Below are 15,772 nucleotides of genomic sequence, written 5' to 3' on the forward strand. Positions count from 1 at the left end.
ATTCGGCATTCCATACGGGACTTTGGGTCATGTCCATCATCTGGACCTTGTTGTATTCGGCATTCCATACTGGACTTTGTGTCATGTCCATCACCTGGACCTTGTTGTATTCGGCATTCCATATGGGACTTTGTGTCATGTCTATCATCTGGACCTTGTTGTATTCGGCATTCCACACGGGACTTTGTGTCATGTCCATCATCTGGACCTTGTTGTATTCGGCATTCCATACGGGACTTTGTGTCATGTCCATCATCTGGACCTTGTTGTATTCGGCATTCCATACCGGACTTTGTGTCATGTCCATCTGGACCTTGTTGTATTCGGCATTCCATACGGGACGTTGTGTCATGTCCATCATCTGGACCTTGTTGTATTCGGCATTCCATACGGGACTTTGTGTCATGTCCATCATCTGGACCTTGTTGTATTCGGCATTCCATACGGGACTTTGTGTCATGTCCATCACCTGGACCTTGTTGTATTCGATATTCCATACGCGACTTTGTGTCATGTCCATCATCTGGACCTTGTTGTATTCGGCATTCCATACGGGACTTTGTGTCATGTCCATCATCTGTACCTTGTTGTATTCGGCATTCCATACCGGACTTTGTGTCATTCCTATCACCTGGACCTTGTTGTATTCGGCATTCCATACCGGACTTTGTGTCATGTCTATCACCTGGACCTTGTTGTATTCGGCATTCCATACCGGACTTTGTGTCATGTCCATCATCTGGACCTTGTTGTATTCGGCATTCCATACCGGACTTTGTGTCATGTCCATCATCTGGACCTTGTTGTATTCGGCATTCCATACGGGACTTTGTGTCATGTCCATCATCTGTACCTTGTTGTATTCGGCATTCCATACCGGACTTTGTGTCATGTCTATCACCTGGACCTTGTTGTATTCGGCATTCCATACCGGACTTTGTGTCATGTCTATCACCTGGACCTTGTTGTATTCGGCATTCCATACCGGACTTTGTGTCATGTCCATCATCTGGACCTTGTTGTATTCGGCATTCCATACGGGACTTTGTGTCATGTCCATCATCTGGACCTTGTTGTATTCGGCATTCCATACCGGACTTTGTGTCATGTCCATCATCTGGACCTTGTTGTATTCGGCATTCCATACCGGACTTTGTGTCATGTCCATCATCTGGACCTTGTTGTATTCGGCATTCCATACGGGACGTTGTGTCATGTCCATCATCTGGACCTTGTTGTATGCGGCATTCCATACGGGACTTTGTGTCATGTCCCTCACCTGTATTGTTAAAATATCGTTCCCGAGACAAAATGTCCAACGCAATGACATATCCAGGTTTCGGCACAAGCTTCATTACCTCAATTATTTGGCCATGAAACGATTGAAAGCACAATAAGTCAACCGATCATGAAGTTTATTTTTAACTGTTAACGAGTTAAGCTGCGCTTCGGATGGATGGAGGGCCCGAAGCGCAGAGTCCTGAGGAGATGTGACATATCGGGTGATCGAGACGGGCGGGAAAATCTCCTCAACGCGATCTCTGAGGTACTGCAGTCTTCACGCAGCACGGCATTCTCCTCACGGCTGCCTTTCCTCATGGCTGCTTCTCCTCAAGGCTGCTTCTCCTCACGGCTGCTTCTCCTCACAGCTGCATAACCTCAAGGCTGCTTATCCTCATGGCTGCTTCTCCTCACGGCTGCCTATCCTCACGGCTACCTTGTCTCACAGCTGAGTTAAGCTTCTCTTCGGATGGATTGAGCAGCCGAAGCGCAGAGTCCTGAGGAGATGTGAAATATCGGGTGATCGAGACGGGCGGGAAAATCTCCTCAACGTGATCTCTGAGGTACCGCAGTCTTCACGCAGCATGGCATTCTCCTCACGGCTGCCTCTCCTCATGGCTGCATAACCTCACGGCTGCCTATCCTCATGGCTGCTTCTCCTCACGGCTGCCTATCCTCACGGCTGCTTCTCCTCACGGCGGGAAAATCTCCTCAACGTGATCTCTGAGGTACTGCAGTCTTCACGCAGCACGGCATTCTCCTCATGGCTGCCTCTCCTCACGGCTGCCTCTCCTCACGGCTGCCTCTCCTCATGGCTGCATAACCTCACGGCTGCCTATCCTCACGGCTGCTTCTCCTCACGGCTGCCTATCCTCACGGCTTCTTCTCCTCACGGCTGCTTATCCTCATGGCTGCTTCTCCTCACGGCTGCTTCTCGTCACGGCTGTTTATCCTCATGGCTACCTCATCTCACAGCTGAGTTAAGCTGCGACTCGGATAGATTGAGGAGCTGCAGGGCACAGAGTCCCGAGCAGATCTGAAATAGAAGGTGATCTCCACAGGCATCGACGATCTAAAGATAAACAAACAAAAAAATGGAAACGTGCAGCAGAGCTGCCTGAGAAAACCTAAGAAAGACGCTCAAACGATAATCTCAGCAAGAAATGGAAACTTACACTGGAACTCCATGAGCAGAAAGAACAAAGGAAAGAAAAAGGCATAAAAGTAATGAAACAAATACGATTACAAGAAACACCAGAACAATTTGCATTGAGAAAGCAACAAGTCAAATTCCGAATGAATTTACATCGTATTAAAAAACAAACGTTCATTCCAAAATTCGACAAAGTAATTTCTGATTTTCTCATAAAAGTGCGAGATGCTGCTGACTACGTGTGTTGCTCATGCCACCGCCTCATGTACAGAGTTTCTGTTTTGCCTTTCAAAAAAAACCAGCTATAATACAGCTCCTGTAGATCTTTTAAATAATATATTGCACTTATCTAAAAGTTCTGTAGGTGGAAAAGAGTGGATCTGCAAAACATGTCATTTGACATTTAAAAGAGGAAAGATGCCAGGACAAGCCAAATGTAACAAAATGACACTGAAACCACAACCAACAGAACTGAAAGACCTAAATTCTTTGGAATTACGACTAATATCACAACGGATCCCTTTCATGAAAATAGTTGGTCTTCCACGTGGCAAAGAACATGGAATCCATGGACCTGCTGTCAATGTCCCTGCCAAGCTCAACGTTGTTTGTAAAGAGTTTCCCCGCCTGCCTTCTGAATCTCAGATCGTATCGATGAAATTGAAGAGAAAAATGGCGTACAAGTCCCACTACCTGTATGACTATGTAAGACCAGAAAAGGTACTGGCAGCATTGAGGTGGTTGAAGCTTCACAACCCACTCTATGCAGACATTGCTATCAATGAAAACTGGTGTGATGACTAAGGGTGACGATCCTGAGATGTACCATGCGATGACCAATGACGACCCCACAATAGATATTACTGAAAAGGAATTTCAGGGCCATTCTTCATGCCATGGAGATATTCAGAGCAGGGAAATCGTTCTCGTTGAAAAGACATATGATGAAGGCATGAAAACACTAGAAAATATGGCAAAATATCAAAAAATGGCAATTGTGGATGTGCCTAAGGATGGAAACTGTTTGCTTCTATATGTTATCATCTTTGCAAACTCGATCTTTTCAAAGGAACTGCAATTGAGTTACGCAGAAAACTTGCAAAATTTATGAAAGGCAATCCAAATTGCACTAGTGATGGAATGCAGTACCGAGATTTCCTCTCAGCACGTGTTCAGTCAAATAATGTATTTGATGCAGATACTGAACAGCTCAGCGATGAAGACGAAGCCATTCATTTGATAGACGATGTGGAAACACAAAAAGAAATTAGATGGGCAAAATATTTGGATAATTTAGAATCAGGACTTCAATGGGGTGAACATCTTGCTGTTAAAGCTTTGGCTGAACTGTTCCAAATGAATATACATATTACTGCTACCGAGACCCCTAACATGGATCCGATCTATCCAATGCATGGTGCAGGCAATAATGACGTGTATATCGGACTTATTCAGCAGTACCACTACGTTGCATTGACAAAAGCTGCTCCTGAACCAATTGAAACTGACAATGCATTCCATAACGCAAGCAATTACACTCATGCTGTAAATGCTGACGATCAGATGTCTGGTGATGACAGTGACGAGGAAATGAGAGAAGACAATGATTCATTTGATAAGGCTTGTAGAATACCCAGAATGCCTTATGAAACAAGCTTGGTCCAAACCGATCTAGATTTTACGGACAAGGAAATTTCTTTGGCACCAGCAGAGGGTGAAAAACCTTTACCATTGCTAGCTGATCCACATTTTGAGGAATTATCAAACCCAGACAAATACTCAGATGGAAAAAATGGCCTATTGACTGAGAGGAAGAAGCAACTTGGTATACGAAAGTATTTTAACCAGCGTTTGCTTGATATAGATGGAAGATTTGCCAAATCAATAGAATATCTCTGCTGTGCACAATATGCCACAGAAAGCAAACAAGTTCATGGGAACATCAACCATTATATTTTCCGAAGAATCAATACAAGACAACATGGAGGAAAAAAGATAACTGCTGGATCACTTAAAGATGCAGAAAGGATGCGACAGCTAGTCAGAACGGACCAAGCATATAAGATCTTGAAGAATGTCAGAGGATCTCCTGCTTATTTGCAATCTGTGTTTTATGATGTACTTGCAATGGTTCGACAACTTGGACTACCAACATGGTTTTTCACAATATCAGCAGCTGATATGCAGTGGCCAGATCTCATTCAAACAATAGCGAGGCAATATGCAACAGTTCTTGATGACGAGGATGTGAAAAACATGTCAGTTAATGACAAATATATATATAATAACCACATTTAGAGGCCATTTTTTCGCGGGCGTTGGCCTTTTTCGGGGACCGTGGTTGTTGTTGTTTTTGGGCCCCCTTTTTTTTTTTTTTTTTTTTTTTTGTATACAAGATCGAGGCTCGTGAAAGAGCGAACATTAATCACACAGAAAGACAAACCGACACATAAAACATATAACATAGGGAGCGGTAGACAAGATGGGGAGAGAGGGGGAAGCACACAAACACAACATTTGAGAGCAGGGACCGAGAGACATGGAGACATCGAGAGATCTGAGAGAGGGCGAGGGCTTTGGGGGGGGGGGGGCGTGGGAAGGGGGCAGTGGAAGAGGTATAAAACATATGGACACTGCCAGGACTTCCAGGAAAGAAGTTGGAATTTCAAACAAGGTGGATCTGGGGTGAATTAGCGGGGGTAGAAAAGATCAAGGTTTTGGATGGGGGAAGATAAGAGATGGTGGTGAACAGCTGTTTTAAAGACCTGGAGGGAGGAGTGGGATTGAGGGGAGTGAGGGAGTTTGTTCCAGAGGCGGGAGAAAAGAGGAATGAAAGAGTGAAGGTGAGCAGAGAGCCGAGATTTCGGCAGTTTAACCATCAGAGGGTTGCTGGCAGATCTTGTGCGACCTGTAGGAATATTTGGGGGACAGAGCACAGAGAGAGCTGGGGGTGCAAGGCCGGAGAGGAGTCGGTAGAAGACAGAAAGACCACCTACCTGCCTGCGGTGAGTGAGTGAAAGGCCCTCAGAGATAGCTTCATCGCGGGAGATTCCAATAATTCTGAAAGCTTTGGTTTCAACAGCGTGAAGCCGAGCTAGGTGTGACATTAGCCGAGCCGAGCCATTAGAAGCCGAGCCATTAGCCGAGCCATTAGAAGCCGAGCTAGGAGCTAGGAGCTAGGGTTACATTCCACAAGCCGAGCATTGCTTTTGAAGCAATGTTTTACGGCAGGATGCCCTTCCTGACGCCAACCCTTTTTGTCGCCTTTTACGACAAGCAGGGAATTACCAGTGAACTGGTACTCAATTAGCCGACCTCGGAAGGTATGACAGGCTGAGTCAACCCCCTGGCGTTAATTCAGCTATCAACCGGGATTCGAACCCGGGATGCTAGGATCCTAAGCCGGCACCCTAGCCGCTAGCCCAACACCAGGCTCAGTTAATGACAAATACAAATGGCTGAGATCCAATCCGGTTACTGCAGCACGTCATTTTCAATACAGACTCGACCTGTTGTTCAAGACCGTTTTGAAATCGAAAGCACACCCATTGGGAGAACTCGTTGACGACGTGATACGCATAGAATTCCAAGCCAGAGGTTCGCCACATGCACACACACTATTGTGGATTAAAGATGCACCAAAATTAGATGTACAAAGTGATGAAGAAGTGTGTGACTTTGTTCCAAGCCATGTATCGTGCAGTATTCCAGAAGGGGATCCTATTCTCGCTGATCTCGTCACCAATGTACAAAAACGCAACCATTCCTCATATTGTCGAAAGAAAGGAAATTGTCGTTTTCGTTTCCCAAAACCTCCAAGTCGAGGAACATTACTGGCCAGAGAGCCAACTGATGTAGAAAACCCTGAGCAAGTAAAAAGCAGTGATCAAACACTTTTAAAAAAAGTGCACAACATTTTGACAGAGGAAGAAACTGCTCCAGATTTGAGCCTCACAGAATTGCTTGACAAAGCAGGTATCAGTCAGGATGAATATGACGATGCATTATCGGTTTCTCAAAAAGGGAATACACTTGTTCTGCAAAGACAGCCATGTGAAGTGTCGATTAACCCATACAATCCAGTTATTCTGAAGGCATGGCAGGCAAACATGGATTTGCATTTCATTTTAGATCCTTATGCATGTGTGATGTACGTGGCTGCATATATGACAAAAGATGAAAACGGAATGGGTGAACTACTCAAACAAGTTTCGAAGGAGTATGAAAATAAAGACATACGAGTAAAGTTGAGACACTTAGGATCGGTATTCTTAAACCATCGAGAAGTGAGGGCACCAGAAGCAACTTACCGAATTTTGTCAATGCCTTTGAAGCGAGTAAGTCGATCAGTTGTATTTGTAAACACTGAACCAAAAGAAACACGAGGTGCAGTTGTAAAACCAATGAAAGAAATTCAAGACAAAGATGATGATGAGGAAGATAGATTTCAAAGCAACATTGTGGTGCGATATTCATTCAGACCTAATTGTTTAGAAAACATGTGTTTGGCAAGCTTTGCTTCAAATTATACAGTGCATAAAGCTGAAAATGAAGTCACTGACGATATCACTCCTCAAATTTTAGACCAAGATGACAATGACGTCGAAAATGATAACAACGACGATCTGCCTGCACTGATGCAAGACAGGAAGGGAATAATGCACAAATGTAGGCGATAAGCAGTAATTACATTCCACAAATACAACATAGAAATGGAAAGCAGCAAATGTTTCCATGCAAAGTTAATGTTGTTTCTTCCTTGGCCTGATGAAGAATCAGATTTAATGGGGGGATATCCAGACTATGCCACTCATTATCACGCAATTTTTTTTTTTTTTTTTGTATACAGAGTCGAGGCTTGTGAAAGAGCGAACATTTATCAAACAAATAACGCAAACAAACAAGCAAACAAAGTATATAAAAAGGGGAGCGGTCGACAAGATGGGGAGAGAAGGGGAGGAAGCACACAAACACAACATTTGAGAGCAGGGACATCGGGAGATCTGTGGGAGGGAGAGGGCCTGGGGGGAGGCAGGATCGGCTTAAAACTCAAGGACACCAGGGTCTTCCAGGAAAGAAGTGGGCACCTCAAAAAAGTGGATTTGGGGTGAGTAGTGTAATAATGTTGCTTCTGGGACACCTCCGTTTAACATGGGAAATCCCTATCTAATGTCATTTACCCCCTTGTCTTTTTCAAAAATCATAAACACCTCTATTTCTCCCACCCTCATCTTTATGAACCTTTTGTCTGTAGTACCTATCCTTAATGTTGTTCATTAGACCACTCAAACACTACAAATATTTGTTTTCTCTTATAGACCTATCATCCTTCTTCTACATATCATCTGGCAGATTAATCTTTGACCCATTCACTTCCATATTGCCCCTAAACACCTATATTTCTCTCACCCTGTTCTTTACGAACCTTCTAACCTTTTGACATGTTATCCTTATTCATTAGACCACTTAAACACCTGTGATCCTTCTGACCTCATGGACCTTTTAACCTTTTACTCTTAATATCATCTGGTGAATATAACCCACTCAAACAACGACCCTACAAATATTTGTTTATGCGTGGGAAATAATTTAATTCTCCTACAACTCTCTTCACCATCTAATATATTAACAAAAAATATGTTTGAGTTTGGTTCTTTATTAAGATATTTTAACTGAGCTAAGATAAAATGGTAAACCTCCCTCAATGTTCTTGTTTGAGCGCCTCCAGTGCCACATACCATTTTTTGGTAAGCTCCGCCCACTTTTTGGTAAACCACGCCCATTTTTTACTAAGCCCCGCCCACTTTTTGTTAAGCCACACACTTTTTACTAAGCCCCGCCCACTTTTGCTAAGCTCCTCCCACTTTTGCTAAGTCCCACCCACTTTATAAACTCTTCAGCATTGTATCATTTCCAGGTAATACATTACATCATTTTCAGGGAATTTCCATCACATCATTTCCAGTTAAGACACGCCCAGGGAATTTCCACAGGAAGACACACCCAGTCCTTATAAAAGGCACCGACCACACAGGCTTTTTCAAACACGCTTTCTGCTTCACTTGAGAATGGACTACTATGCCGAAATGGAATGGGATAACTTTGCTATTCCATGGAGTCCTACTACCTGTGTAGAACTCAACCTTCAGATTGATGAACTGGACTCGAACCTCTTATCAATGGAGGTAAGTTTGTTTATTTATTTATTTATTTATTTAATTTTTTTTTTTTTTTTTTTTTTTTTTTTTTTTAAGATGAGACTCGTGTAAGAGTTAACAAAGTTTATTTTAATATTCATAGAGCTTGATTTATACAAATAAAAAATATTGTATTAAATTAATACATTGTTATTTTCTTTCACAGGAAATTGTATCTGAGATACGAAATGAAAATTCTGCTTTTAACACAACTTGGGATGAAGTTATTTTTTTGTTTGAAGACATTTTGAACAACCAAGACCCCCAGAACGAGTTCTACCTTGATGACCCAGCCAAAGAGTTATACCTTGGAGATCCACAAAATCCTGAAAAAGAGTTTTACCATGATGATACTTGTTGTGAGTTATCAAAACAAAACCCACTGAACAAGTTCTACCTTGATGAGCCAGAATACAAGTCATACATTGGAGACCCACAAATTTCTGAAAATTGGGAAAGGAGAGTTCTCCCTGATGGTCCGCAGTTATACTATGTGAGACACATCATAGAAACCCTAAAAAATTGGGCAAGGAGAGTTCTCCCTGATGGTCCGCAGTTATACTATGTGAGACACATCATAGAAACCCTAAAAAATTGGGCAAGGAGAGTTCTCCCTGATGGTCCGCAGTTATACTATGTGAGACACATCATAGAAACCCTAAAAAATTGGGCAAGGAGAGTTCTCCCTGATGGTCCGCAGTTATACTATGTGAGACACATCATAGAAACCCTAAAAAATTGTGAAATGGGAATTCTCCCTGATGGTCCGCAGTTATACTATGTGAGACACATCATAGAAACCCTAAAAAATTGGGAAAGGGAAGTTTTCCCTGATGGTCCGCAGTTATACTATGTGAGACTTATCACGGAAACCCCCAATATTTCTGAAAATTGTGGTTTTACCTTGGGGACTTGGAAAGATGGTTATATTTTTGGAGACTCGGAATGGGGGTTTTGTTTTGATGACTCGGAATGTGATACCTATCTTGGAGGCTCAACAGGAATGTGGTTATACCTTGGGAACTTGGAAAGTTGGTTTTATTTTGGAGACTCTACCTGTGGGGTTCCTCTTGGAGACTCTTTGGATTCTAAAGCAATGAACAATGTTCTTTATTTAATGACGCTTGATTTAAGCAATATCAAGAAAGTTCGAGGAAGAAAATGCTGGAAAATTCTTTCTTCCCATTTCTACTTCTTCAAACTTAAAAGCCTTGAAAGACAGAATTGGAGGAAGAGGAAAAAAAAAAAAAGAAATACGTATTTAAAAAAGAAGAAAAGAAAGATTATGTTAGGGTTTGGGTGGGATTTTGAATGTGAGGGTTAGGGATGGGGTTGGGTTAGGGTTGGGATTTTGAATGTGAGGGTTAGGGTTGGGGTTGGGTTAGGGATGGGGTTGGGTTAGGGATGGGGTTGGGTTAGGGATGGGTTGGGTTAGGGTTGGGATTTTGAATGTGAGGGTTACGGTTGGGGTTGGGTTAGGGATGGGATTGGGTTAGGGTTGGGATTTTGAATGTGAGGGTTAGGGATGGGTTGGGTTAGGGATGGGGTTGGGTTAGGGATGGGGTTGGGTTAGGGTTGGGGTTGGGTTAGGGATGGGGTTGGGTTAGGGATGGGGTTGGGTTAGGGATGGGGTTGGGTTAGGGATGGGGTTGGGTTAGGGATGGGGTTGGGTTAGGGATGGGTTGGGTTAGGGATGGGTTTGGGTTAGGGATGGGGTTGGGTTAGGGCTTGGGTTGGGTTAGGGTTTGTATATTATTATGACTCACTCGCACATACACACACACACAAAAGTTAAGCCCCAACTAAAAAGTTGTGGGATTCTGTGTTTGGGGTTCACAGATTTAAAAACGTATCCCCATTATACACACACAAAAGTTAAGCCCCAACTAAAAAGTTGTGGGATTCTGTGTTTGGGGTTCACAGATTTAAAAACGTATCCCCATTATACACACACAAAAGTTAAGCCCCAACTAAAAAGTTGTGGGATTCTGTGTTTGGGGTTCACAGATTTAAAAACGTATCCCCATTATACACACACAAAAGTTAAGCCCCAACTAAAAAGTTGTGGGATTCTGTGTTTGGGGTTCACAGATTTAAAAACGTATCCCCATTATACACACACAAAAGTTAAGCCCCAACTAAAAAGTTGTGGGATTCTGTGTTTGGGGTTCACAGATTTAAAAACGTATCCCCATTACATTTTATTTATTTATTTCTTATTTTCAAGGGTATTACCTGCTTACTTGTGTTTTTTGTAATTCTTGTGAGTAAAATGAACCCAAGATTTCTTCTCCATTTAAATCATATAATTTGTAGGTCCAAGGGACTGTATCCATTACATCAATGATTTTAAATAATTCACGAGTCCATTTTTGTGTATAACCTTTCTCAAAATGACTTTTCCATTTGTATATTCTTACAATATCACCAACTTTAAACTTGGGCTTTCTCAAATTAATCTCCTTTTCATATTCTAATTTTGTAAATGTTTCTGATGGTTTTGATTTTGTTGATGAATGAACTGCATTGTTGTAATCATCTACAATATCCTGAATTAAATACACCCATTTTTGAGAACCGAGTTGTGTGAATTTTTTATATAGTCTCTCTTTCAAAGTACGATTAAAACGCTCAATAACAACTGCTTTTCCTTCATTAAAGGTGCTGTATAATTTAATACCCTTCCCCTTAAGAAATTTCATGAATATTTTGTTATAGAACTCTGTTCCCTCATCAGTCCATAACTTCTTTGGTTTCCTTTTATCCCGATCAAATATTAGCTTAAAGGCTAACATTAAAGTATCACCCCTTTTATTTTTTAAAGGGACAACCCAGGCAAATCTACTCCTCAAATCAATAACGGTTAAAGCATACCTGTATCCCCTGTCATTATTCAATTCAATTAAATCAGCGGACCATATGTGGTCGGTGTATTTAGAATAAACCTTCCTTCTTTTAAACTTTGTGATTATAGGTTTGTGTAATTCTTCAGCCAAAAGCTCCTCAGTCTTGATGACATCATTAGAGCCTAATAGTTTTTTGAGGAATAACCAAGACCAAGTTTCAATTTAGCATTTATCAAATTTCTCACAATAAACCTATCAACTTTCTCTCTCAACGTTGGATTTTGTATCAAAGACAAATTATACAACATTTCGCTGTCGGCTTTATGTTTTTCAGTCAACGTAGTGGTTTTCCCATAAGCAATATCATGCTTCATACACACTTCGTCAACCCTATTTGTAGGTTTAGACCAAGGTTTAGGATTGTCAGCCTCATCTAATCTTTTATCCAAGTTTGTTCCTGGACCACAGAAAGAATACCCTGGAAGGTGTAATTCCCCTGGAATTCCAGTTGTTGTAAATTTACTTCCTGACAGAAACTTTTGTATGTCTCCTCCTCTTTTAGGAGAGATGAATTGGCACTTTTTAGAGCCACATACTTGACATATTCCTTTTTGATAAACTCTATTATTTTTAGCTTTAACATAAGAGATATTTTTAGATTTAGTTTTCTTTTTACATTTGAGACAATAACTCATATTTATTTATCAGAAAAATTCCGACAGAGTATCAAAACCTTTTTGGTTTTCAACATATACATTTCAATCTTTATTTTTAAAACATAAAGAATCCTAAGGAATGCCTTCACTCTCTCCTCCATTTATTTACAAATAAAAACTAACTAAAGTCAATGACACCAACATCATCAATCACATAATCTTTTCCTTCTTCTTCTTCTTCTTCTTCACCACTTTCTCGTTTAAATCTCCTCCCTGAAATTGAAGACATTGACGTTCTTATTTTTGAAACCATTATCTTCATAAGAGTTGTTAATTCTTTAATTTCCTCTTCGGTGCGTTGAGATTGATTTATTTGCTTTAATACACTCAATCTTTTATGAATCTCAGTGATTTCCATCTTTTTATATTTTTCCTCCCTCTCTCTTTGCTCCCTCTCCTCCTCCTCCATTTTCTCCCTCTCCTCCTTCTCCTTTTTCTCCCTTTTCTCCCTTTCCTCCTTCTCCCTTTTCTCCCTTTCCTCCTTCTCCTTTTTCTCCCTCTCCTCCTTCTCCTCCTTTTTCTCCCTCTCCTCCTTCTCCTCCCTCTCCCTTTCCTCCTTCTCCTTTTTCTCTCTTTCCTCCTTCTCTTCTTCAACTCCTTCCTCATCCCTTGCTACCCTTGAGTTTGAACCCCAAAGAATATTATACATATACTCATCTGGATTTTGAGATATTCTTGTATCTATAATTATTTTTCTCATAATAGGATACCAATAAGATTTGTTGACGATTTCTAAAAGAGTTTTATATTTCATAACTTTGAGAAGTTCATTTTTATTTAATATTTTAAACAAGTCTCTATTTGTGGGTTTAACAATATCAGTATAAGGCCAGTTTTTTATGACAAAATTCCCATGTATATGCTCCAAATCATAAGGTATGTAATACCGAGCACCCTTTTCTTGTAGGTATCCTTGAATACAAAAATTATAATTCTCTTGTAGTCTTCTTCCTGCCATTTATGTATCAGAAATATATGTGAGATTAATATTATGACAGGTAATACCACCCCATCTTCCCACTACCAAATCGGTTTGTATTCCTCGGCTTTCTATCCTTATCTCATTACCTTCCTTCTTTGTCATGCGAACCATCGCTATACTATCATATATTTTTATTTTCTTAAAATCACGTATTTGTTGTTTACTAATTGTACTTCCACATAAATCCTTATCTTCACCAAGTGGATAATATTCTTCTTTACGAGACTGATTTAAATCATGTAGGTCTTCTATGTTTATTGAAAAAGACCAATTATACCCTAAATCAGGCATATCATACCCCCATTTATTAATTCGCATATTAACTAAATGTCCTTCTTTATAAAATTTAATTGTAAGCAGGTAGTTAAATTCAATGAGGAAAGGTGTATGGTCAGTATAACCAGGTGTTGTGGTTGTAAATTTTACTTGTTTCACAAAACGTGCTGTTTTCTTTAAAGATATATATTGTGATAAATCACTGAATCTAATCAAGTCATTCGCATCTGTAGGGTTTGGATAATTGATTAATTTATAAGTATTCTTCATATTAATATTTTTACTTACACTATATTTTTGTCGTTCAGCCTGTGCCTTTGTATAATAATTTGATAAATCAATATCCTGAGAGGATTTTCCAAAGATAGAACCATCTTTTCCAACATAGGTCATTTATATTAGATAAAAAATGATATCATAAAAATTTTCATTATTGTTGAGTTGAAATAATACATATAAACATAATTGGCCACAACATTTAGAATTAATTTCTTGAACTTGGAATGTTTGATAAACACCATTCTGTAAGAATTGTATTACTTCAACAGGTGGTGGCATACCATAACTATCAAAATAATATTTATCCTGACTATTATGAATACAAACCCAATGAGAACCATTCTGTGTGTCTAAATTCATAATAATATTCTTTGTATTCTTATTTATATGTGTTAATTCATCTCTCATACAAATAACCACATTATCAATTTTTAGTGTTTTACAATACTTAGCTAGTTCTATATTTGACGTTGTATTCTTTCCAAATTGTTTAAACCATTTATCCATTTATTTATGAGAAAGATACAATCCATTACCCTGTTTAGTTAGTTTAACACCCGCTTGAGCGATAGAGGAAAGCATATCTCCAACCAACAATCTAGCTTTATCAGGTAGACTTTCAAGTTTTTGAGCAAAATCTACAATTACACCACTTCCACTAATTTGTTTCTCCAACTCCTTGTTATGTCTTTCCAATTCTTTTTGAGCTTTTAGTTGTGCCTTCCTTTCGTTAGCAGTTTTTACCGCTGCTGAAATACCACCAGTCAATGCTCCCGCCGCACTTAAACCAGCAAATAAAGGAATTAGAAACGGGAGAAATCCTCCTCTTGACTCGTCTATTGAATATTTCTTTAACATAGGTTTCGTCATTTTAATTTTAAGTGATCCAACATCATTTAGTGTTTTTACTTGTGTGTGTGTGAGTAAAACATCAATTCTTACAGCTCCTTTTCTTTGAATTGTATTAACATTAATAATACAAGGCTTTTGATTTTGAATACAAGATGTTAATTTATTAAGATTGATTTGATTAACATATACCCCAACCATTTATTTATGAGAAAAAACCTATGTGATATTAATCATAACACCATTATCTGTATTAATCTGTAATTCTGTTTCCTCCAAAAGCAAACAATATGCATTAACCTCTTCACTCTCCCCTCTTTCAATGTATAGAGAAGTATCCACTCGATTAGACTTTATAGTTTCCTTTTGAGAACTCAGGTCAATTGCGTAGATTGTATAAAGTTTTTGAAACGCAACCATATCCAAAATAGGATCATTATTACCATTACTTTCACACACCTTTTGGTAGGACTTGTAGGCTTCCGCATAATCATTTTTTCCCCAATCAATTTCCAATCTATCTCGCGGATAAAATGTGCCATCAAGAGAAACCCGAAGTTGTTTCACCTTTGCATTATCACTCAGGGCATTATTCTTATTAGTACCGTCCTCTCCATCTGGTTTTTTAAAAATGAGCCAGAGGTATCGTGGCTTTCCTTGAAGAACACCTAAATTCCAAGTGTAGGTAGTGTGTTCCAGTTTAACGTGTTGACATCTTCTTTTAAGGTATGATACATTTAGCGGTTTCTTTGAGTTAAGTCTTCTATTTAACATCTCTTCCGTTTTAAGATTAGGAGTATATTCACTGATATACCAACACAAATCATTAATAACAAATTTATTATTTTCTCCAAAAGCATTTTCATCCCCAAAAAGCAATCTATTTACATTATCATTCCTTTGTAGTTGAAATCTAATTTTAAGCCCATACAAAACTTTATCATAATCACAAAATCCAAATATACCTTTCAGAGGTACTGCTACGGTAAAACTATTCTCAGCTTTTGCGTCATCATTATACATTGACTTCCTTTGACTATAACCAGGGTCTGCGTTTGTACCCGTTGACATATCAGGAATAAAACCCTCAACAGCTCCCTTACCCATTCTATCACTAAACGAATATAGTGTAAATTTCATCATTTCAGATGTAGCAGAGACATAATCAACCGCTTCAACCTCTTGTGTTCCAA

General features: G+C 39.7%; 1 protein-coding gene across 1 annotated transcript in view; it reads left to right on the plus strand.

Annotated features, from left to right (window-relative positions):
* The first annotated feature begins 8,332 nt into the window (after positions 1-8,332).
* LOC144893701 (uncharacterized) overlaps positions 8,333-15,772 on the plus strand; it is a 36,882-nt gene continuing 29,442 nt past the window's right edge. The window contains exons 1-2 of the mRNA XM_078785065.1: positions 8,333-8,619; positions 8,798-9,924. Of these exons, the coding sequence (XP_078641191.1) occupies positions 8,503-8,619; positions 8,798-9,924 (1,244 nt within the window). The 5' untranslated portion in view covers positions 8,333-8,502. The remainder of the gene's footprint in view (positions 8,620-8,797; positions 9,925-15,772) is intronic.

Source organism: Myxine glutinosa, chromosome 9 (assembly GCF_964187855.1).
Source record: "Myxine glutinosa chromosome 9, kmMyxGlut1.1, whole genome shotgun sequence".
In the NCBI taxonomy this organism is placed as follows: Eukaryota; Metazoa; Chordata; class Myxini; order Myxiniformes; family Myxinidae; genus Myxine; species Myxine glutinosa.